At 47.7% G+C, this 24,721-nt stretch overlaps 1 protein-coding gene across 1 annotated transcript; it reads right to left on the bottom strand.

The window, feature by feature from the left end:
- Positions 1–702: 702 nt before the first annotated feature.
- QSOX2 (quiescin sulfhydryl oxidase 2) lies at positions 703–23,256 on the bottom strand. Its single transcript, XM_087704866.1, has 12 exons — positions 22,938–23,256; positions 18,385–18,485; positions 18,051–18,099; positions 17,118–17,226; positions 16,265–16,355; positions 14,717–14,862; positions 12,432–12,572; positions 11,110–11,239; positions 8,421–8,543; positions 7,534–7,684; positions 4,070–4,258; positions 703–2,146 (listed from the first exon to the last, which is right to left on the bottom strand). Exons 1-12 carry the CDS (start codon positions 23,209–23,211, stop codon positions 1,611–1,613), a joined length of 2,040 nt encoding a protein of 679 aa, XP_087560992.1. The 5' UTR covers positions 23,212–23,256; the 3' UTR covers positions 703–1,610.
- Positions 23,257–24,721: the final 1,465 nt, after the last annotated feature.

Raw genomic sequence — 24,721 nt, 5'->3', positions numbered from 1 at the left:
GCTTTGTCAAAGAATGAAATGAGATGGGTTTGGCAGGATCTTTTAAAGCAAATTTGTGCTGGCTACTAGTCATAACAATTCGCTTCTAATTGTTCCCAGACCTGTCAAAACAGTATTTCCCCAGGTATTGATGTTAGGCTGTGGCTGGTCTGTAGTTTCCTGGGTGTGTTTCTTTCCCATTTTTCCCATAAGAGCCAAGGTGGCGCAGTGGTTAAATGCAGCACTGCAGGCTACTTCAGCTGACTACAGTTCTGCAGTTCGGCTGTTCAAATCTCACCGGCTCAGGGTTGACTCAGCCTTCCATCCTTCCGAGGTGGGTGAAATGAGGACCCGGATTGTTGTTGGGGGCGATATGCTGACTCTGTAAACCGCTTAGAGAGGGCTGAAAGCCCTATGAAGTGGTATATAAGTATAACTGCTATTTTTGGAGATGGAAATCACACCAGCTTTTTTCCAATCTTCTGGTAGTTCCCTGGTGCTCCAGGATTTTTTTTTAAAGATATGGTACAAGGGTTCTTTGATAACATTTGCCAGCTCCTTCATAACTCTGGGATGTAATCCATCAGGTCTCGGTGATTTATATTCATCAAGATCAGACAGGTGTTCTTTTTTTTACCATTTTCTTGTTTATTTTAATTTTTTATTTCTAGCCTGTCCTTTACAATTATGATTTTGGTAGGTTGGGCTATAGATTCTTTTGTGCAAAGAATGAGTTAAGCAGCTCTGCTTTCTCTCTATTGCCTGATACTTCCTGGGCCATCTTCTCTCTTTAGTGAACCAACTTGTTTCCTTGACTTTTTTCTTTTTATTTATATGTTGAAAGAAACTTTTTAAAAATTATCTTTTGACTTTCCTTGCAAGTATTTGTTCATTCTGAGCCTTTGCTTTCCTGACTTTTGTCTTTGCAAATTCAGGCTATCTGACAATATTCTGCCTTAGTTATATGTCCCTCTTTCTATTTTTTGTACTTAAAACTTTTTGTCTTTCAGCCTGTCAGAAAGATCTTTGTGCAACAATGCTGGCTTCTTCTTGGATTTCTTGTTCTTCTTTTACAGTGGTATTGTGTTGAACTGGGCTTTTAGGATCATATTTTTCAGAGTTTCCCGTGCTTCTAGAGTTGTTTCCCCGTTTAGTTTTTTTTAATACGTAGAATTTTTCTTAGGCTGTCTCTGAGTTTGTTAAAATCAGCTCTTTTAAAGTTTTTAAACACCTGGTTGGATTTTATTCTATAGTGGTCATCTAAATGTTTGCACCCAAATTTGGTTGCTGTTATAAGCACCTGTTTTAACACCCTCCAAGCACCCTGATTTTCTTGAACCATTTCATAAACCACAGCACGCAAGGTAACCCCAGGAAAAAGATCACCGGGAACCGTTTTAATTTCTTCAGAAAAAAACACCTTTTTCTACACCGTTCCAAATTCAAAGTGTCCAACAGCAGAGAAGCAGTTCAACAGTGAATGAGGAACAATGGCACGGTCTCGTGGAATTTAAAACATTGCGCTGTAAAAAAGAGAGAGAGAGAAAAAATCCCTGATTCCCTGCTACCCGAGTGGCAGGCGAGCAGGAGAGAGCCGTTTCCAGACTGAAACATGATTTCCGATGGATCCGTTATACGTGGGGACGGTTGTGTCTCACTTTCCAGCGCCTGGATCTCACGCGGAAGAAAAAGAACATGATCATTAAAAATAAAGACGACGCTACGTAGAGGACGACGCAGAGGCTCATGTCGATACTGGAGAAGCCCACCCCCAGGAACGACACCGCCTGCTTCCTTTCCTGCTCTACCACTGAGCCACCCGGCCTTTTCCCTGGATCGATCACGGAGTCCTCCTTGGCTCTCCCGTGGTCCAAGCCTTTGGACTTGGAGCCCAAGGACTTTTGTGGATCTCGGCCCTTGTTGGCCTCCGGAGCGACTTCCTTTGGAAATCCTTCTCCTCCATCTTGGGCCTCTTGTCCTTCGGCGTTGTCGGCTTCTTCGAGGTAGGTGTGGACGAGGTTGTGGCTGCCATAATGCTGTTTCAGGAACTGGAGCACCTGCGTCTTGTCCCAGGCAGCGGGCCCTTGGGTCGTCTTGTGGCACGCGGGGCAAAGGGCCAGGGTGGGCCACTGCACTTTGGGGAACTGGGGGTCTTCGCTCAAATCGCCTGTCAGGGAAAGAAGAGGGAGAGGCAGGAAGCACCAGGGGTTGCATTAGTTTAGGAGCCGAGTATTGATTGGTTCACTTATGTGCCCAGCCACCTTACTCTATGCGGCTTACAGATCTTGGGTAATGTATAGGATAAAACATTAAAACAATGAATATAAGGATTTTAGATTTTAAAACAAGAAATACAAGAAGAAGCCAGCATAGTTACACAAACTAAATAAAGCTAAGTGAGGTGGAGGGAACAAAGTGAGGAGGAGGAGGAGGAGGAGGAGGAGGAGGAGGAGGAGGAGGAGGAGGAGGAGGAGGAGGAGGAGGAGGAGGAGGAGGAGGAGGAGGAGAATTCTCTACTCCAGTGTTTCCCAACCTTGGCAACTTGAAGATGTCCGGACTTCAACTCCCAGAATTCCCCAGCCAGCGAATGCTGGCTGGGGAATTCTGGGAGTTGAAGTCCGGACATCTTCAAGTTGCCAAGGTTGGGAAACACTGCTCTACTCCATCAGCCCCCTCCAGGCCAGAACAAACCAGCCAAATGAAGACAACGCTGATCTGTGATCACTGATGATTGGCTTCTTTATATAATCAAACATTTGATTAAATATGCATCCTTTTTTGTATCATGGTGACCAGAACTGGAACACAGTCTATCCCACGATTGGCCTCTCTAGTGCGCTATAAAGTGGTACTATACCAGTTCTCGCAATCTCCCTTAATTGATGCAACCTAGGACTGTGTTACAATAGCAAGTAAGACGATTAAAATCCCGGAGACAAAAACAAATGAAGAATGGTTGCAGAAATTGGGTCTAGAGAAAGGAAGGACTGGGAATGACGTAATAGTAACGTTCCAGTATTTGAGGGGTGTTGGAATTCATTCCGGGTGTTTGTGTGCAGGGCAGTTTCTACTGTCTGAAACACACATACACAGGGATGCAAAAACATCACACCAGAAACATCTTTCTGGCCTAACGGTCATAACTCACTATGCAGCCTCATGTAACAGGAACTATGTGAGCCAGCTACTCCCACACATGCCCTTTCTCCCCCCTATGCTGTGCTATAACTTTCTATTCCCTCTCTCCCCCTCCCAATGCCATGCAGCTTGTAATCTTCTGTTCCCCCTTTGCCCACCCTTTGCCATGATGTGATTTTCTATTGGTCTATTTGTAGAATGCTGTGAACTTTTCATTAGTTTACTTGTGCCATGTGTGATTATATATGCCTTTTGATACGCTCCTTTTTGATGACGCTGTAACTAACTTTTTCTAATAAAAGAGCCCTTCGATGATCATTCGAAGCTTTTGCTCATCCCGAGGAATTTCGTCTGGTGTTTTCCTTTTGATTAGGCAAGGACACATGAGCAGCCCACTAGTGTGGCGACAACACCACAGAGGGGCTGCTATAAAGAGGAGGGGGGTCAACCTATCTCCCAAAGCACCAGAAGGCAAGGCAAGGAAGAACGGCTGGATATTCATCAATGAGAGAAGCAAACTGGAGCTAAGGAGAAACTTCCTAACCGTGAGGAGAATTAACCAGTGGAAAAGGCTTCCCCCCGGAGGTGCTTCATCACTGGAGGCTTTTAAGAAAAGACTGGACAGCCACCTGTCTGAAACGGTATAGGGTCTTCCTGCCTGAGCAGGGGGCTGGACTAGAAGACCCCCAAGGTCCCTTCCAGCTCTATTCTGATTGACTGAAGCTTGTTTTGGCAGCTGCCGCACAGAAAAGCGAATGCAGTCCTAGGTTGCATCAACCCATGAAGCCAGTTGGGCCCGTCATTCTCCCGTAGCCCTAGGAATGGCAAGCCACTTCTAAAAAAAAAAAAAAAAACCAACCCTGCAGGAATCGAGACTGACGGAAAGGCGGACTGAACCTCCCTCCCCAGTTGACCAACACAGGAAAAAGCCAAGCCGCCCCTTGAAAGGTACCTGCCAGGCGGGCGTTGACCACGTTGTGCTTCTCCCAGAGCCACAGCACAGCTTCGTCCCAGCTCTTCACGGTATCCAAGGAGGCTCTGGCCATCTCCCCGAAGTGCCCCGCGCAGGATCGGCAGCCAAAGAAATCCTGGACGTACTTCTGCATGACCTGGAGGACCCCCCGGGGGTTGTCTTCAAATCCTGCAAGGAGCAACCGACAAAGAGCCTGGGGATCGGTCCCTGGTGGGACTCAGAATGCGCCCCTGTGGGGGGCATCTCAGGTTAACCTCCCAGGTCGGCCTCTGGCGTCTCTCCAAAGCAAAGAACTCAAACCTTTCCCCTTCCTCCTTTTCAACAGGCACTGGATTTAACTGTTTAACTGTTTAACTGTTTATTTCATTTGTATGCCGCCCTTTTCCCCCCGAGGGGGACTCAGGGTGGCTCACAGCTCAAAACAAGGGAAGGGGGGATACAAACAATTTGACAAACAACACAAAACAATACATAATTTAAAACTGCAACAGTCATACCATTCGAGACGGGGGCAACAGCTCTTTAGCCCCAGGCCTGTCGGAACAGCCAGGTTTTAAGGGCTTTGCGGAAGGCCTGGAGGGTGGTGAGGGTGCGAATCTCCACGGGGAGTTCGTTCCAGAGGGTCGGAGCAGCCACAGAGAAGGCTCTCCTCTGGGTAGTCGCCAGTCGACAGTGGCCAGCGGATGGAATTCGGAGGAGGCCTAATCTGTGGGATCTGATCGGTCTGGTGGAGGTAATTGGCTAATTGCTCTTGGCCTGAGTGCTTCTTTCTTCCTGTTTGCTACTTTGGACTTACAGGTAGTCCTTGGCTTACAACCACCCCTATAGTGACCGTTGGAAGTAACAATGGCCCTGGGGGGAAAAGGGACTTATGACCACCATTGCAGCATCCTCCCCATGGTCGTATGATTAAAATTCAGGCGATTGGCAACTGGGTCCATATTTATGAGGGTCGCGGTGTTCCCGGGGTTCTGTGATCCCCTTTTACGGCCTTCTGACAAGCAAAGTCAATGGGGAAGCCAGATTCATGTAACAACTGCGGCAAGAAAGGTGTCAGGGCTGCAAGCCATCTTTTCTTTCGGACTTCAGGCCTGCCACACTTTCTACTTATTCATTTTCTGTTGTGGGGAAATGGGAGGGGGGAATTATACGGAGTTGGGTGATATGTAGCCATAACGACATTCTTTCTAGAAAGCCAAGGTCATCCTTTGTCTCTGCACCCGACCGGAACTGGATGGGTGGAATCTGTCAGCATGGCAGTGGGAGATTGGACCATGGGATGGACTTGTGGGTGTGGGGGCAAGATCTTGAACTTTCAACTGGGTGGGGAAAACCGGGAAGCTTTCAGATTCAGGTTTTCCCAGGTGTGCCAACATGGCTCTCTTCATCAATTGGGACTTTGAGGAATCCTTTGCCCTGGACTCTGATTTAATTTTGGATGCTATATGGAACCCTGACAAAATGTTGTAAAATTTTGTAATTGTAAAATGGGGGGAAAATTCATTTAACAAATGTCTCACTTAACATAAATTTTGGGCTCAATTGTGGTCGTAAGTCGAGGACTATTTGTACTTGTTTTTTGTCTAATGTTAGAAGTCCAGCAGGCTTAAATATTCTTCCCTTCTCTGCCAAGAGCTGCGGAGTGGATTTCTTGCTCAATTTTCCTTTTCGACCTACTTACTTTTTTCGTAAGATATTATCACTTATCTTTGGAAAAGAGGGAATTTATTCCAAACTTCCTGTGCAGAATCTTTCCTCTGAATTCTCAATAATTATAAGAAAAGAGACTATAAAGTGGTTATTGTGTCTGTTTCATTTATTAGCCCCCTGTTTACCTTGTAAACAGATGTCTTGTCTCTTGACCTAATCCTTCCTTTCTCTTTCCCTGCAAAACTGCCTCAATTCTGGATCCTTCTAATCTTTAAAATGGGCAAGAACCATCAAACTCCACCTGTGGCTGGGAGGATTAGGGGCTCTCTAGGAGGCGGGAATTAAAGCAAGCAATAAGAAGAGGACACCCTCAAAGACATAATCCTGCTGCTTCGGCCTGACCCAATTCTCCTCTTACAAGAAATGGCCTTTTAACAAAACCGGTGGGAGAGGAACGCCCGGTCATCGCACAGAGGTTGGAAAATGGGTTGAAACTTTCAACCGGCTCCCAGAAAAGTAAATCTGGGGAAATTGACTCAGTTCAAACCATGTTCTAGCTGTAGCTCACAGTCAGAGATGTTTCTTACACCAGAATATTAATTAAGGGAGACGTCTTGACTTAGAAAAGCCACAAACACACAGGATTTCCTTTTTGTGTGGTGGGTGGTTAGAGAACAAAATGCCAAAGGAGGATGATATTTCACTGCTCACCGCCTCAAATTTAACGGACTCAGGATAGCCTCTGGATTTCCAAGATGTTACTCATAAATTTTCTGAAGAGAATTATAATTTGCAAAATATAAAGGAACTAGACTTCCTAAGCTACACCTATCGATGTACTAGTGAGACTTTGATTCATGCAACTTTTAATTGGGTGAAACTGCATCATAATGGAACAATCATCACTCTGCCTAAGGATATTTACTCATGTAGTAGGGCTGTATTGCTATTTTACTTCTCATCTTTCCTATTACCTTCTCCTGTTGGTTCAGTATCTTATGATTTATCACTTTGCAGTTTCTATCTTATGACATATGATTGTGTCTTATGATTTATCACTTTGTTACACTGCACCGGAGACAAAGTCCTTGGGTGTCCAATCACATTTGGCCAATGAAGAATATTCTATTCTATTCCATTCTAAATTTTTGCACCAAGGTGCTTCAAAAGGGCTAACTTACAGAATACGTCCAAAATTCGGGACTTGTGACTCCCGTGGAATTGAAATTTGGCACATTTTAGGAGATCAAAACGGTCATGAAGCATTTTGTGGCTCATTTCAAAATGTCATAAAACAATGCGTTTCGCTTGACTGTGCTGTTACAGTTCAACATTTTGTAAATATTTAAGTGTATCTTTTCGTGGGACAACACTGGAGAAATGACACTTGGCTACAATGTAAAGTAGTGAGTATACAGCTTGTGTAACAGTGTAAATGTGCTGTCCCCTCAAAACAACACAACATTAATGTCTAAACTGCTGGCAAGATATACTTAAATAGTTACAAAATGTGAGGGAGTATGCTCTAAATACCTCCTGATTTTTTAAAAATAATGGTTCCAGTACATTAAAGGCTCCATCATTGTGGAAGGCGTTGAGACATCTGGTAAGGAAGTATCGCTGAAAGGATGACCCCGGGGGTGAGATATTGGAAGGCTGCTATCATGTCACCCCTGGCAAGGGCGGAGTCATCTGCTCAGTCAATATTAAAGCAGCTGGGGGGACATTTATGTTCCCCTCTCCCTGCCAGCCACTTTCCACCTGAAGGGGCATTCACCCTCTTTTTCCCTTACCTGTGTTGAGCAAGGCTCTGGGCTGGGCTGCTGCTCGGACTGTTAAGGTATGGAAGAGCTCCCAGAAGGAACAGGTGTAACCTCTCAGCCCCACCTGGCTGCCCTGACACGCGACCCACTGGAGACGGCTGGGCAGAAACTGGCCAGAGATCTAGAAAGGAGGGGGGGAAAAACTGGCATGAGGCCACAGCTCCATGAATTCCGTCACAATGATGAGCCAGGCAGAAATCTATTGTGGTACAGCTGACAGCCAGGGGGGGAATTTTAGAAGTTCCTATCCTAGACTGACATCATGAGGGATTCATCTAACTTTTAAAAGAAGGGGAATAGGACGGGTGAAGGGAAAAAGGCGGGGTAGGAGGGGAGAGAAAGAAGGAAGAAAAGGAGGGAGGGAGGAAGAAAGGGAAGAAATTCCCGGGTCTATTGCGGTCGTAAATCGAGGACCACACACAGCTCCTCTGACCAAGGGACTCACCACCATCGTAAAGTGAATCCATTCTTCGGAATGGGTTGGTTTTCATTTAGAACCCATAACGGCAAGAAAAACATTGCAAATTGTGGTCACGTGGCATGGGATGCTACAACTGGCCGTAAACGCAAGCCAGCTGCCAAGCACCCAAGATGCGATCGCGAGTGTGTGTCAGTCGTAACTTCAAGGACGGAGCGTAAACAAGTCCGTCTTAACTCTGAATGGTCCTTAAGCAACTGGTTGTATGTTGAGGACAGCCTGTAATTCTATTCTCCTCCTTCCTTCTTTCCATCTTCCTCCTTCCCTCCCTCCTTTTCCTCCCTCTCTCTTTCCCTCCCTCTTTCTTTCCTCCTGTTTTTTTCCCCTTCTTTTGTTTACTAAATCTACGTCCCTAACCAAAAACCTAGCAGTAGCTTACATGCATTTTATTGTTGAGCACATCCAAGATGGCATCGTAGGGGATCCGGTCCAGCGGGAGGCTCAGCAGCCACACCTGGAGGGTCTCCAGCGACTTCATCACAGGTTGACGGCCAGGAAAGAGCTGAAGAAAAAGCAGAGTTAGTGACAGGTCTCCGAGGAATCCGAGTCGTCGTGTCTGACACTTTCTCCCCTTTCTCCCCAGGGCCGCAGGGGGTGGTGGGGGGAGAGAGAGCTAAAAGGCAACACAACCAGCTTTCACCAACCATCAGGGAGCAAAAGCTGAAACTGTAGTCAACTTGGGAAAGTGAAGTTCAGCTTTTCTGTTTAAAACAGATCAGCCACAACTACGCAACTTAGTGAACAGTGGAAGATTATCTGTTTTAGTGCTGATTTGGGGAGGAGGGGATTATTTATTTATTTACTTACGTATATTTTTAAAGCCTCACCTTTGTTATTTCTTACAAATAACTCAAGATAGTGAACATAGAATAGCAGAGTCGGCAGGGACCTTGGAGGTCTTCTAGTCCAACCCCTTGCTCAAGCAGGAGACCTTAAACTGCCTTTTCGTCCATCTCTACTCAAGAGCCTCCAGCGATGGAGCAAACTGTTCCAATTGGTTAACTGTTCTCACCATTAGTAAATTTAGTTCTAGGTTGCTTCTCTCCTTGATTGGTTTCCATCCATTGTTTCTTGTCTTGTTATACCGTGTTTCCCCGAAAATAAGACAGGGCATTTTCTTTTGACCCTCAAAATAAGTGCCTGGCATTATTTTCAGGGAGGTCTTATTATTTTTTATTATTTTATTATTTTTGAAGTGCAGGAAGCGGCGAGCGTGGCCACTTCATGGCTGCTGCTGTGTTGCAATATTTTCGGAGAGGGCCTATTTTGGGGGGAGGGCTTATTTTAGTGCATGCGCTCAAAAGCCCGATTGAGCTTATTATCCAGAGAGGGGTTATTTTGGGGGAAACAGGGAATACCTAATGTTCCTTCCTCCTCTTCTTTTCTCCATAACGACCTCCCTGTGAGGTGGGTTGCATTGGGAAGAGAGGGAATAGCCCCAAATCACCCAGCCCACTTTCATGCCTAAAGCGGGACTAGAACTCAACAGTTTCCTGGTTTCTAGGCCTTAAAACACTGAATTAGATTAAATTGGCCCTGTTTGGAGAAAGCTGTCCAGCCTTCTGGGGTAGCGAATTTCTGTCTACAAGATAAAATGTTTGTTTATTGCAATCAAAGCTGGCGCTTCCCTGTACTGCTCAGGGAACTCTTAGCTAATTCGGCTTTATTGTAGCATTTCCTTCTCAACTAAAACAAAATCCCCTCTATGAAATGTTTTTATCCCCATATGCTGCCAAACAACCAATCTGCCTATTTACCATTATTGACTTATCTGATTTATATCTTATAATTTCCATCCAAGCAGGATGATCCAGGGGCTTCCAATGCGGAGACACAGGCAGAAACGGAACTACAAATAGGGCAGTTAAACATCCTTTTAACAAGATGCCCGCGTTTCAAAAGGTATGGCTGTGAAGGCCTGGCTTAGCTACTTTTCTGGACACCGAGGGGGCCACAGGGCCACTTCTGATGGAGCATCTTGGAAACCACTTCCAAGTAGGGTGATCTTCGGTAAGCTCACCCCAAAAGAGGATGTTCTGAACCTGCTTTTCCCAACCTTGGCAAATTTTAAGAGGTATGGACTTCGATTCCCAGGTATTTACCCCTAAAAGAGGGTGAAATTTTGGGTGTGTCTTAAACACCAAATGTATCCCTGCCCACCCACTGGCCCTTTGTCTTCTGCCTCCCAGCAATTTGCCTCCTTGCAGCAAACAGCAAGCATCCTGTTTCAGTTTCAGCACAGCCTGATTAGCAGAAGCAGCTGATTGTCAGTTGGATCCGCCTCTCCCGACCATCAGCTGTTTCAGGCTGCAGGGATCGCCATTGCCTATTGCCGCCTCCGTGCGCCCCATTTTCGGCCTCTCCACATCCCATTTTTGGCCTCTGCGTGCCCCGTTTTCAGCCTCCCCATGCCCCATTTTCCACCCATTCCAATCCTCGCCGTCCAGAACAGGCGGAAAATGGGGCGCGCAGAAGCGGCAATAGGCTACGGCAATCCCTGCAGCCTGAAACAGCTGATCGGACAATCAGCTGCTTGTGCTAATCAGGCTGTGCTGAAACTGTAACAGGCTGTTTGCTGTTTGCTGCAAGGAGGCAAATTGCTGGGAGGCAGAGCCAGATTTTTTTCTTTTCTTCTTTTCCTCCTCAAAAGCTAGGTGCGTCTTATATTTTGGAGCGTCTCATACTCTGAAAAATACGGTATATGGTGCCTGTGCCACACACAGGACTGCTAAAAATCCCCCGAGGGTGGGCTCCAGCAGAAGTTCAAAAGCTCAGAGGGCTAAAACTCAGTTCCCGGTGATTGGATCCTACGAATCTCCTCTGAAGAGACCAGTTCTCAAAGGGCTGTAAAAACGCACACAGAAAGCCAGCGGTGAAAGTCCTGGTTCTAATTGGGCCTTTCTGAATGGGCCATTTGGCCTCCAAACAGGAATCTCGTCTTCTCCTTCCCCATAAATTCATCAGACCTCCATTTTATTAGGCGAGTCCTGGAGCTTAAGAAGGGTCCCTGCTCAGCGTGATTTACCGCAGGCTGCAAAAACCCAACAAGAAGGCGGAGAGGGGTTCACCTTGGCCAGGAGAAGAACGGTTTCTTTCAAGGTCCTCAGCTCAGGGCCTTCTAGGGTTTTGTGGGTGGCAAGTTCCACCCTGAACAAATAATGCAGCCCAGATTCAAGGTCAGCCATGTATAATTTGGACCTGAAAAGCAAGAGACACGGAGTATTTCAAAAGGGGCAGGTTTATTTTGCCTGCACAAGTGAGGAAGGAAGGAATACTAAACAGCTGGGGGTTTTAGAACCTGAGATTTATCTTTAGCAGCTTCTGTTAGCTGTTGGTAGCCAGGTTTACATCTGAATAGGGATCCCTCCTTGTTTGCATTATGATTATTATAAATCTGCATGCATAGATGGTACAAAGCCTACACCCTTTAGAGCAGTGCTGGTGGTCTGGGAGAAAATTTTGTTGGTCCACAGAAAAATTATTTCCTTTTTTTATGTTGCACTACATCAGGGGTCCTCTAACTACGACCCCTGGGCTGGATACGTGCAATGAACGCTTAAGTTGCTGCAGAGAGTCTCCCCCTTCGGGGTCTTTTGTGGGGGTCGGAGGAGGGCAGAAATTCCAACTTGGGGTCTGCTTCTGCCTCCTGGTGGGGGGCTTTGGGCGAAGGCTGGAGGGAAGAGCCGCTGGTGGCGAAGAGCCGGAGGGCTTCATTCCAGTGGGACTGCATCACGGCCTGGAACTGACTGACCATCTCAGCCCACTGAGCCTCCAGGCGCCGGCACCTGGCCTTGCACTCCCACAGGTCTTCCCTCTGCTTGGAAAGCCTATGCCCCTAGTCCTCAGTGAGGTGCTTCTGCTGAGCCTCCTTCTCGGCCAGATCCAACTTGAACCAAGCTGTTTGGCCAACTCTTTCTCCTGGGGGCTGCTTAGCTCCAGCAACTGCTACCTGTTGGGGCCCTAAGGAGCTGGGCAGGTGAGAAGGGGCTGGGAGGGGAGGGGTGAGTAGAGGATGGCAAGGCGCCCCTCAAAGTGAGTGACACCGAGTTGGCCACGCCCACCCAGTCACATGACCACCTAGCCACACCTACCCAGCTGGTCATTAGGCAGATCATATTAGTGGTCTTAAAATTATGAATTTAGTGAGCTCCGAACGGTTGGGGCTTTAGAGCATGGATTCACAACCTCGGCAACTTTTAAGCTGTGTGTTCTGGAGAGGTCCACCCGCCCCACGAAGGCAGCCCAAATAATGTAAAACCATCATCCGCTCTGAATCCACACATGTTCAGGAGTGGGAGAAAAGCCAAGATTGCAAAATTTGAAAAAAGATTAGATTAGATTTAGATTTTTAGATAAAATGCTATTTAAAGAGAACCGGAGGACTGCTTACTGGTCGAACTCTTTCCATTCCTTGACGTCCGTGTTTCCTGGCCTCTTTTGCTGGAGAAGTGGGAGTGGTGAAGTGAGTTTCCTTCTAACTCCCGGCAGTGACTTTAAATGGGAAGAAAAGAAAGACCGAAGAGGCTTCAAACTGTGTATGGAAGGACAGTGCAAAAGTTAAAAGAAAGCCTCGAGCTAAACAGGCGACAGACGTTCAGGGGGCTGCTGGTTGCTTGCCTAAAACGTTCCCAATAAATAAAGCCCTCGACTTACAACCGTTCGTTGTGTCCGATGACCATTTTTCACACTTACGACCGTTGCAGCCTCCCCCACAAGCTGTGCAATCAAATTCTGCATGCTTGGCAACTGCTTCCTATTTATAACGGTTTCAGGGTCCCAGGGTCATGCGATCCCCCTTTTGCGACCTTCTGACAAGCAAAGTCGATGGGGGAGCCAGATTCACTTTACAACGGAGTTATTAACTTAACAGCCGCAGGGATTTCCCTTCACAACTGTGGCGAGAAAGGTCGTAAAACGGGGCAAAAACTCACTTAACGATCGCCTCGCCTAGCAACTGAAATTTTGGGCTCACACGTGGTTGTAAGTCAAGGACTAGCAACAGCACTTAAGACTTATATGCCACTTCACAGCCCCCCTCTAAGCGGTTGACAGAGTCAGCCTCTTGCCCTCCCCAACAATCTGGGCCCTCATTTGACCCACCCCAGAAGGATGGAAGGCTGAGTCAACCTGGAGCCGGTCAGGATCAAACTCCTGGCAGTGGGCAGAGTCAGCCTGCAATGCTGCACTCTAACCACTGCGCCTCAATGGCTCTGTTTGTTGCAAGTGCTACCGGTACCTATCAAGGCAAGGGAATTGGAACTGGTGCCCTCCCATCCTCTAGATCAGTGGTTCCCAAACTTGGCGACATTAAGACTTGTGGACTTCAATTCCCAGAATTCTCCAGCCAGCTCTGCAGAGCTGGCTGGAGAATTCTGGGAGTTGAAGTCCACAAGTCTTAAAGTTGCCAAGTTTGGGAACCACTGCTCTAGATAAGAGCTGCCCTACTTGAATATTGATCTGGCCCTCTGTGATACAGGTAGCTAAAGAGCTCTGGGTTATCAACTCTCTTGTTTTCTTTGGCACACCCTACAGAGGGCAATTTGCCCAGGTGACTCACGCAACTCCAAGCCACCAGGGCCATTCAGTCATTGCTGAAGGATGTTATTCCTCAAATTGTACTTAAGAATGCTGACCATCTTACATACACCAGGAATTTGCAAAATAGTTACTGACATGTCCACAGCAACCCCTCAGCTCAACTGTCCCTGCAGCCCCCAATTTAAAACGAAACAACAAAAACTTTTAAATGGAAGCCATAATCTCATGTGCAAATGGGGAAACCCTGGGATGGTTGCAAAAATTTATAATGACTAACCCAGTGACCCTGGGCAACTTACATCATCATACGAGTTAAAAAGCGCAGACATAAAAAGGATAAGAAGTTAAAAATTGAAATTAAGAACCAAGATGATGATTAATGTCAACTCTGAGCAGATTTAAGATTTAAGATTTAATTTATTTGTATGCCGCCCTTCTCCAGGAGGGACTCAGGGCGGCGAACAACTCAAAAGGGGAAAGGGGATACAAACACAATACATATAATTAAAATACACAAGAGTCATACAGCCATACAAGTCGAGAGGGGAGGGGAACTCATCAACCCCAGGCCTGCCGGCACAGCCAGGTTTTGACGGCTTTCCGGAAGGCCTGGAGAGGGGTGAGGGTCCGAATCTCCGCGGGGAGTTCATTCCAAAGGGCCGGAGCTGCAACAGAGAAGGCCCTCCCCCGGGTAGTAGCCAGATGGCATTGGCAGCTACATGGACAAACCTTTTTTAGAATGAATACAAGTGATACACGGAATGCATCAAACAACTGACAGCTCCATAAATCGAGAGGTGATTGACAGCTTACAGAGTTTTTGCACAGTAGATTGATGGCTCAATTTGGGGAATTTTTTTGAGCACGTGAGCAAATAAACGGCCCCTTAATGGCTTCCCAACATCATACCTCCCATCCATTGCCTGCTCTGGATTTACGTATTATATCTGGAGCTACCAAAGAGGATCCTAAAATTATTTTCATATAACGTTTCTCAACTTTGGCCACTTTTAAGATAGGCAGACTTCAACTCAGCATCCTGGAAGTTGTAGGCTGCCCATCTTAAAATGGCCAAGATTTGAGACACGCTGCTTTAAGGTCTCCGAAACTCCTAGAAACTCACATTCATCGACTTACTTGTTAATTAATCCATGGGATCCATTGGGATAAACCAGGTACAACGAAGGGACCGAAGTAATACCAAGTTTTTCAAGTAAAGCGGTCTCAGAGTTTAGAACCCGTTTGATGGCCATGTTTTCATACTGACCCAGGTCCAAGATTACCTGGAGGGGAAAACATACTGAGTTTCATTTTCATTTCATTTCATTTTATATGTCGCCCTTTCCCCCCGAAGGGGACTCAGGGCGGCTAACAAATCAAATCAGGGAAAGGGGGGGGTACAGACAAAAAAATAATAATTTAAAAGCACACAACAGCCATACCATTCGAGACGGGGGCAACAGCTCTTTAGCCCCAGGCCTGTCGGAACAGCCAGGTTTTAACGGCTTTGCGGAAGGCCTGGAGGGTGGTGAGGGTTTGAATCTCCACGGGGAGTTCGTTCCAAAGGGTCGGAGCAGCCACAGAGAAGGCTCTCCTCCTAGTCGCCAGTCGACACTGGCCGGCGGATGGAATTCGGAGGAGGCCTAATCTGTGGGATCTAATCGGTCTAGTGGAGGTGATTGGCAGCAGGCGGTCTCTCAAGTACCCAGGTCCAATACCATGAAGGGCTTTATAAGTGACGACTAGCGCCTCGAAGCGTATCCGGAGACCAATGGGCAGCCAGTGCAGCTCGCGGAGGATAGGTGTTACGTGGGTGAACCGAGGTGCACCCACGATCACTCACACGGCTGCATTCTGGACAAGCTGAAGTCTCCGAATGCTCTTCAAGGGCTGCCCCATGTACAGCATGTAGAGTTACCAGTGAGGCTGTGTGTTTAGTCACTACTGCAAACAAAGGCAAAGTTTGCTCAGGCTTGGCAAACAGGTTGCGCCCAACTTCACAAAGATTGGCACTTTGGAGACCAGGAGGGGAAAAAATGAAGAACACGAACACTCATAGGCTTAGCTGAGAGATAATTCCACTACGTTTAAATGGGATTTGTTTGTTAAATAACAGCCTAGGCCTGCAGTGCGTTGCTGCCGATATTATTTTTGGCCAAGTGATGAAGATGCATTGGAAGTTGAAGTCCACAAGTCTTCAAGTGACTAAGGCTGGACACCCTGCTACAGGGCTTACTGCTTGAGCAGGGAGTTGGACTAGAAGACCTCCAAGGTCCCTTCTGACTCTCATTATTTTGTCTTCCTTCCATGCTTACAAGTTAAAGTCGGAAGGCCGGATGAGGGTTCATTCCAATCAGAACTAGATACAGAGCAATAGCAGTTAGCAGTTAGACTTATATACCGCTTCGTAGGGCTTTCAGCCCTCTCTAAGCGGTTTACAGAGTCAGCATATCGCCCCCACAGTCTGGGTCCTCATTTCACCCACCTCGGTAGGATCGAAGGGTGAGTCAACCCTGAGCCGGTGAGATTTGAACCGCCGAACTGCAGATAGCAGTCAGCTGAAGTGGCCTGCAGTACTGCACCCTAACCACTGCGCCACCTCGGCTCTTAAGTATCAGAGATACTTAAGCCACTCTTACGTCTAAAGGAGGATGGGACTTGCGTTACGTTCATTGGTTACATTACCTCTCGGCCTAGATAGGAGCTCCCGCTTTCAAAAATGATGGCAGTATAATGCTGACTGTGTTTACTGAAAAGGGGAAATACTTCTTCTGGCCTGTTAAGAACAAATAATTTAGAATTAATTAAGAAAAATTAATGAGAGAATCACAGGAGAGATAAAGGTAAGAAGACATTTACTGATAATTATCTACAGCTTATCTACAAGCGTTTTCAACTCACATATTGTCAAGCAGCAGAAATTATGGAAAGGCCTTTTACCCAGTTTGCTGCTAAAAAGAAATCATTCCTGTGGGCTTTCATTCATAATTGTTTCTGCAGCTTTCGTTGGGAGAATGAACATCTTGAGAAGCAGGAATAATTGTAATAAACAAACAACAAAATAGATCTTGGAACGGGTTATATGGCTTTCTGAATGTGCCATTGTCAGACCTGGAAGCCATCTTTTTAACTTTTGGATTTCAGGCCTGCCACACTTTCTACTGTGGGAAAATGGAAGCGGGGACTTTACAGAGTGTGGGTGATATGTAGCCATAACAACATTCTTTTTCAGAAAATTAAGGTCATCTGGACCTGCAGCTGTGATGAGATGACTGGGAGGTAACTCCTGGCTTGAATGATACCTGATTGGCTCATGGGATGGACATGTGGGTGCTGGGCAGGGTTTTGAACCTTCACTTGGGTGGGGAAAACCTGGAAACTTTCAGATTCGGGTTTTCCCAGATGTGCCAATATGGCATCTCTAATAAAACGGAACTTTGAGGAAACGCAAGTCTCGCGGGCTTCTTTCGTTGGGGGGCGTTACTTGGAACCCTGACAGGCATGGCATGCTGCTCTATTTGTAGGGTTAGGGACTCACAGAGTTGGCTCCAAAGAGGGACACGCCGGTGGTTTTGCTTCTCGGGAATGGTTCTGCAGAAAATCAATCATGGTTTGGCGGATGGTCTCAAGATCCCGATCTGAGGTTGCTGAGGAAAGAGAGAAGGATGGCACTCGGGCGGGTATGCCGGAAGGGAACCTTCCTCGGCATCGGGCAAAGCGCTTCACTCATCCCTCCTCTACCAACATCCAATTAACATCCACGGGGTTTGGCAAGACGCAGGAGGAAAAGACCAGGGCTCTGAAGCGCACTCTTCAAGAAAAAGGGCATCTCCAAGTACAGGTGTCCCTCCACTTACAACCACTTGTTTAGTGACCGTTTGAAATTACAACGGCACTGAAAAAAATGACCCACGGCCGGTTTTTACACGGACGACCCCTGCGGCACTGCGTGATCACAATCGACTCTCTTGGCAACTGGCTCATATTTTATGTTGCTAACTGCACGAAATCCCTTAACAACTGTGGCAAGACAAGGCGTAAAAATGGGGCAAATCTCACTTAAACAACAGTCTTCCTTGGCAATGGATATTTTGGGCTCACTTTTGGTCGTAAGTTGAGGACTGCCTTTAGCATCTTTCAGGTTAGGGATGCCAGCATGCAGCCTACGAACTTAATTCAACCCTCTTTTCATGACTGACTTGGCTGACTAGGGCTCCTGCGGCACAGAACGGGCTTCGTGCCCTTAAGGCAGTGTTTCCCAACCTTGGCAACTTGAAGATGTCTGGACTTCAACTCCCAGAATTCCCCAGCCAGCATTCGCTGGCTGGGGAATTCTGGGAGTTGAAGTCCAGACATCTTCAAGTAGCCAAGGTTGGGAAACACTGCCTTAAGGACATCCGTCCTGCGGATTAAGACACAAGGTGGCTGGGGGTGATCTTCAAGGGGAAAGGAGGTTGGCATGTGAACTTACCGTGATGATTTTCTCCAACTGTAAACTGCTTGGTAAAAGCTTTGAAATACTGGAGGGGGAGGGAGAAAAGGAAAGGTTTTGCTTAGAACAGCCCGAATTAATAAAACCCCAAAGGAAGAACGGTCCGACTCTGAATATAATCACCCCCATGTTTTAAAAGCTCTGACCCCTCCAAAAAATAGACGCTGACGGAGAAGTGCAGAGCGACTCAGATTTGAGGAGTGAAGGAGACCCCCCAGTTCTGGATTAAAATCCCCACAGGAAATCCTTCAAACTAAAGGGGGGGGGGGCAAATCAAACAACCACCATTTCTAGGAAGTGGGAAAGTACTTACCCTGAAAGTGGGATAATACTGAATTCCATACTCTTTGCACGGTTCGTAATTTTTCTCATCTCCACAATCCAGCACGCCAATCCTGATTGCTGGATCCCACTCTGAAAGGAAACAAGGGGTGAGATCCTTTCGTTTGGGTCCAGAATGCGTACACCCCACAATTCCAAGGCTCTCGATATCCGTGAACGCACAGGCCTTGTTTGGCCGAGTGTGTTTAGACCCACAAGGGGTTTGCAAGGAGCGAAGGTGGCCCCAAACGCCAAGATAGAAATGTAGTGATGATGCTACAGACGCCGCAGTTAAGAACTCACTTTTAATGCATGAAACGTGGAAAGTTTGCTTTCGTTTGGAATAAACAGTTTTAAAAGAACCTGTTGCGGCTAAGAGGGGCCTGTTCTTGTTCAGGTCTGCCAGAGAGAAAGACAAAATGAGCATATTTGCTTCTCTTTGGAAAACTCGGGGAAATAAAACTCACCCTAAAAATAAATGCGGTCTTGCTTCCATTAAAAAAAAAGGGGGGGGGAAAGGGAGCGGGGGGGAGAAAAACTCAGAAGCATCATTTATTTATCAAATGTATACAGCCTCCCATCTTGCCAGAAGTGACTTAAAACCCCAAGCCAGATGTTCCTGGCCGGGCTGCAAAAAAATCCGCTTTCTCTTTGTTTACTGGTTAAACAGATGCGGGCGTTTACGAACAGGATGCAAAATGGCCATTGTAAAAAATGGGACGCTGTCACAACGCAACAGGCGCCAGGATAACCATCAGCATTTCGGGACAGATGGGCGAACGCACAATAGGGAGCAAGCTAGTTTGACACCGAATAAAAAAACGCAAGCTTGAAACACGTTTGGCCTCGGGTTATCTGCTTCATTCACGATTCGGCACTGCTGTTCTTCTCTTCTCCCCCCCCCCCCCGCCTCTCCCCATCTCGAGCCCTACAACTGCAGTGAAGTGAGCCTTACAAAGGGCATGCAAATGTCGCCTTCTCCACAATGCAAGCCAGCCTCAACGCAAACACTTGGTTAAGCACGACAGCTGGGAGGCAAGTCTGGGCCATTCACAAAAGGCAGCCTCAGAGGGGGAAGGAATCAGAAGGCTTGCAAAAGGAGATCCCGTCACCCCCCCGGGACACTGCAACTGTCGTGAGCACATGCCAGTTGCCAAGCACCTGAAGTTTCATCTGTGGGGAGGCTGCAATGGTTATAAGTGTGAAAAACGGTCAAAAGTCACTTTTTTCAGTGCATTATAATTTCGAATGGTCACTAAGTGAATGGTTGTAAGTCAAGGACGATCTCTACTGCTTCTTAGCCTTATCAGTACCAGTTTCAATCGTAGGAAAACAAATTGACAACGTAAGAAATTCTCAATTGGCTGGTTAACATTTCCTGGCACTATAACCGTATTCATGTCCTACAGCATTCAAGAAGTAGTTAAACTATTTTAACTATCAGGACGACGTTTTGCTTAGAAACTCCACCGATCAAAAAATGAGACAGATTTTTCGGATATATTATTCCTGCTAAGATGACTTATATACATTTCAAGCATCACAAAAAACAGTGCAAGGACGAGAGTGAAGTGAGAATTTGTTAAGGCATCAGGACGTATGTTTTCACCAGCACCGATCACTTTTCCTTTGATATCGGAGTGCTAAATTAACAATCTAGTTCCCTTTTCTCCAAATCCCATTCGGAGACCTCCAACAAACTCAGCTGGACTTCTTTCGAAGTAGATGTGTGAATGATTGTACCGGACAGGGAATTGGGAAATACTTCCGTTTGAAAACCCCTCGCCCACTGCTTTGCGGGGTCCCACAGGGCTTGGTATGCTCTACGCCTCTGTTTAAGATCTACATGAAGCCGTTGGGTGAGATCATCCACCACCATGGACTGAGATATCATCAATATGCTGAGGATACCCAGCTGTCAGTCTCAGCCCGTGGGGAGTTAAGTGACGCCATGACCTCCCACTCCCTCTGGCAGTTCCTGGAGGCTGCCAGGGGCTGGAGGGGGAGCAACGGGTTGACACTGAACCCCGGCAAGACCGAGTGGCTCTGGGTTTGGGGTTCTTTGGTGGCTTGGGAATTCTGGGCATTCAAGTCCACTCATCTTAAAAGTTTCTGAGGTTGAGAAAAACTTTGCCAGGTAACTTACTGGCTTCAAGAGACAGTTTCCTATGCTCTTGCTTTGACAAAGCAGATCTTTCAAGCACAAGTGCCTGCTGAACCAGAAGGACTGGCTGCTAAATTCCAAATGTTTTGAAACCCCCCAGATTTCTCCACCGCACAAGTCCCAAAGCTTGCCACGCCAAATGCAGCACATCCTCTCAAAGTCTCCTCACTGCTTGCTCTCTTTAAGCTACAGAGGGAAGGTGTGGAAAGAATGTGCTGTTGCACAAAAGCCCACAAACGTCCTCACTCAGCTGAAGACACAAAAGAAACCACACTGTTGTTGACACGTTGGAGTGCTTAGAAAAAAAAGCCACTTTTCACACGTTCATTTCCCATTGGACAAACGGAAGCTGCAATCCAGACCATGAAAAGGAACAAAATATTCCCAGACAAAGTGTCTTTGATGGGTAATATTCAGTAATTTTAAAAAAAACCCAGTATCTGCCCTTCTCTAGAAGGTGACACAATGACACAAGGATAGGCTAGAACTGAACCTTCAACTCAAACCAAAATATGCAAAAGAAGATTAAAATCCTCCTGGAGAAAATCTATCTGCTGCTAAGAATAAATACTGATGTGATGGTGTATAATCAATCAAGTGAAGAGTAAGGGAGCCTTCAGAACTTGCTGGACTACGCGCCCCAGCAGCCTCAGCCAGAATGGTCAATGGTGAGGACCCTGGGAATTGTAGTTCAGCTGTCTTAAGACCTCTAACTCCCTGATAAGAAAGCAGAAGACCCTCTTACCTCAAGTCCGTATCTTTATCTTTCAACGTTGTCCAGGCCAAACAGGATCCACCCAGAATAGCAATAGCAATAGCAATTAGACTTATATACCGCTTCATAGGGCTTTCAGCCCTCTCTAAGCGGTTTACAGAGTCAGCATATCGCCCCCAACAACAATCCGGGTCCTCATTTTACCCCCCTCGGAAGGATGGAAGGCTGAGTCAACCTTGAGCCGGTGAGATTTGAACAGCCGAACTGCAGTCAGCTGAAGTAGTCTGCAGTGCTGCATTTAACCACTGCACCACCTCGGCTCTTTTTGAAGAGCCATTGGCTTCAATTGTTATCAGGAGATCTTTGAAGGGTGGGGGGAGAGGATCTCTCTGCATTTCAATGATCTGCTTCCCTGCTTCTCAGGATCCTACCCATCCATGGATCTTAAGATCTAGCCCAGAGATCTAGCCACCCCTTCCATGGAGAAGCTGTGGGGAATCTTTCTGCAGAGGGAGGGGGCTTCCTTTCTAATCCTACCACTCTCTCCCTGTTTGGGGAGAAGGATGGGAGTTGGGGGGTCCACTAAGAGCCAAGGTGGCGCAGTGGTTAGGGTGCAGCACTGCAGGCCACTTCAGCTGACTGTTATCTGCAGTTCGGCGGTTCAAATCTCACTGGCTCAAGGTTGACTCAGCCTTCCATCCTTATGAGGTGGGTGAAATGAGGACCCAGACTGTGGGGGCGATATGCTGAGTCTGTAAACCGCTTAGAGAGGGCTGAAAGCCCTATGAAGCGGTATATAAGTCTAACTGCTATTGCTATTCTTAATGCCCTTTTTCTTGGGGCAAACGAAGGGGACCATTTTTTCCTCCTCCTCACCTGCTGATCTCTGACTTTCTGAGCATTGCCTCGGTGGTTTTGAGCCGGATTGTTGTTGGGGGCAATATGCTGACTCTGTAAACCGCTTAGAGAGGGCTGAAAGCCCTATGAAGCGGTATATAAGTCTAATAAATAAATAAATAATAAATAAAATAATTTCTGGAGGCAACCAAGGGACCAGAGAAATTATCCCAGAATTTAAAATAAATAAATAAATAAATCCAGAGAAGGGGAAAATTACAGTTTGCAAACTCTTCTCTGCTGCTTCCTTCTTGGGGCAAAGGGTTGCAAGTTCTCCATGGGGTCCGGGACCACCAGACCCAGAAGGAAGGCCGAAGAAGGGGTCAAGAGGGCCCTCCAAGAACCGGGGTGCCAGGGTCACCCCGCAATTAAACTCTTTGCATCTGTGTTTCTCAACCTTGGCCACTTGGAAGATGTCCGGACTTCAACTCCCAGAATTCCCCAGCCAGCATTCGCTGGCTGGGGAATTCTGGGAGTTGAAGTCCGGACATCTTCCAAGTGGCCAAGGTTGAGAAACACTGCTTTGCATCAAGCTGCCTCTTCAGCGCTGCTGACCACGACAGGCCGCCCTCAAAGAGAATAACAAGAGTTGGGACCCTGAAGGTCTTCTAGTCCAACCCCCTGCGTAGGCATCAAAGGCGGTGCCCTCACTGCCTTTCCCCTCAGGCTGAGGATGATGGGTGGGGAGAGGCAACGGTGGGTGGGTGGGGGTGTCTATTTCCCAAAGGGGGGGGTTGTTGGACTCCCTCTCCCATCATCCCCGGCTCACCGTGGACGTCTCCCGCCAAGGCGCGCCAGGTGGGCGCGAAAGCCACGCAGTGCCCGCAGGACGAGGAGTAGAACTGCACCAGCCAGGCCGAGGCCGAGTCCCGCAACGCCTCACGCACCGCGCCGCCCTCCAGCACCCACACCGGGTCCACGCCGGCCTGGTATAGCCGCGCCCCGGCCGGCGGCGCCGCCATCGCCAGCAGCGCCAAGAGGCATCGCAGCGCCTGCCGCGGCCCCAGGGGCGCCGGATAGGAGCCCTCCGCCGCCGCCGCCATGACCGGTCCGGAAGGCCGGGCGACACCCAGGCCTTGTAGGCCTCCCTTAGCAACGGGCCACCGGCCCTGGAGACGGGACTGCCTCTCCGCCACGCCCACTGCTCGGCGCCCAATCAGCGGCCGCGGTGGCTCAGGGGGGCGGGGCCCTGGCCATCAGGAGCCTCCCGCCTCCGTCAAGCGGGCGCTCGCCGCTCCCTTGCGTTGGACGGCTGGGGATTAGTGGGCTTGGACCTCAGAGCCCATCATCCTCTGCCCTTCCCGTCTGGCTTCTCACTAGCCTTTCCTTTCCCTTCCCTCCCTCCATATTTTCCCTCCTTCCTTCTCCTTCCCCTCTCCATCTTTCCTTCCTTCCTTCCTCCTCTCTCTCCTTCCTCCCACATTCTCCATTCCACTTTCATTCCTTCTCCTTCCCCTCTCCATCTTTCCTTCCTTCTTTCTCTTTTCTCCTTCCCTTTTCCCCTCCCTCTTTCCTTCCTTCCTCCTCTCTCTCCTTCCTCCCACATTCTTCATTCCATTTTCATTCCTTCTCCTTCCCCTCTCCATTTTCCTTCCTTCTTTCTCTTTTCTCCTTCCCTTTTCCCCTCCCTCTTTCCTTCCTTCCTCCTCTCTCTCCTTCCTCCCACATTCTTCATTCCATTTTCATTCCTTCTCCTTCCTCTCTCCATTTTTCCTTCCTTCTTTCTCTTTTCTCCTTCCCTTTTCCCCTCCCTCTTTCCTTCCTTCCTCCTCTCTCTCCTTCCTCCCACATTCTCCATTCCATTTTCATTCCTTCTCCTTCCCCTCTCCCTCTTTCCTTCCTTCTTTCTCTTTTCTCCTTCCCTTTTCCCCTCCCTCTTTCCTTCCTTCCTCCTCTCTCTCCTTCCTCCCACATTCTCCCACTTTCATTCCTTCTCCTTCCCCTCTCCATTTTTCCTTCCTTCTTTCTCTTTTCTCCTTCCCTTTTCCCCTCCATCTTTCCTTCCTTCCTTCCTCCTCTCCCTCTCCTTCCTCCCACATTCTCCATTCCACTTTCATTCCTTCTCCTTCCCCTCTCCATCTTTCCTTCCTTCTTTCTCTTTTCTCCTTCCCTTTTCCCCTCCCTCTTTCCTTCCTTCCTCCTCTCTCTCTCCTTCCTCCCACATTCTCCATTCCACTTTCATTCCTTCTCCTTCCCCTTCTCCTCCCTCAGAATTTCTCAACCCCCAAAGGGCTGTGGGGACCCTGGGTGCCCCCTTGGAGGTCTCCCCCTTTGCCCTCCTCCCCCATCCTGCAGCAGGGACAGCCGGAAAAAAGACGGATGGCTTGGAAATTAAATGCAGAGTTTAACCGAGAAATAATCATTTTCTATGAAAGCTAATGACTTCTCTGGAGGCCCCTACGAAGATTTATTGACCCCAGAGGTTAATATTGATCAGAACCACATCAGGCAAAAAAAAAAAGAAGGCCTTGGAGTAAGTATAATCTTGATATTGAAGTCCTGCCGGTGACAGGCCGAGTGATGCATCTACCGTGAGTGGCAGTTGTGGCGCCC

Source organism: Thamnophis sirtalis, unplaced genomic scaffold, assembly GCF_051295495.1.
Source record: "Thamnophis sirtalis isolate CommonGarterSnake01/CBP01778 unplaced genomic scaffold, rThaSir2_p1.2 scaffold_2, whole genome shotgun sequence".
Lineage (NCBI taxonomy): Eukaryota > Metazoa > Chordata > Lepidosauria > Squamata > Natricidae > Thamnophis > Thamnophis sirtalis.
The sequence above is the reverse complement of the archived record's forward strand: the minus strand, read 5'-3'. Positions and strand labels throughout refer to the sequence as shown.

Excerpts from the sequence above, each read along its gene's own strand:
- QSOX2 (XM_087704866.1), bottom strand. The coding sequence starts at position 23,211 with ATGGCGGCGGCGGCGGAGGGCTCCTATCCGGCGCCCCTGGGGCCGCGG. Across the intron at positions 16,356-17,117 it reads CCCTCTTTGGAGCCAACTCT|GCCAGAAGAAGTATTTCCCC; the intron begins GTGAGTCCCTAA and ends TGTTCTTAACAG. Across the intron at positions 14,863-16,264 it reads GCTCCTATCTAGGCCGAGAG|GTAATCTTGGACCTGGGTCA; the intron begins GTAATGTAACCA and ends TTTCCCCTCCAG.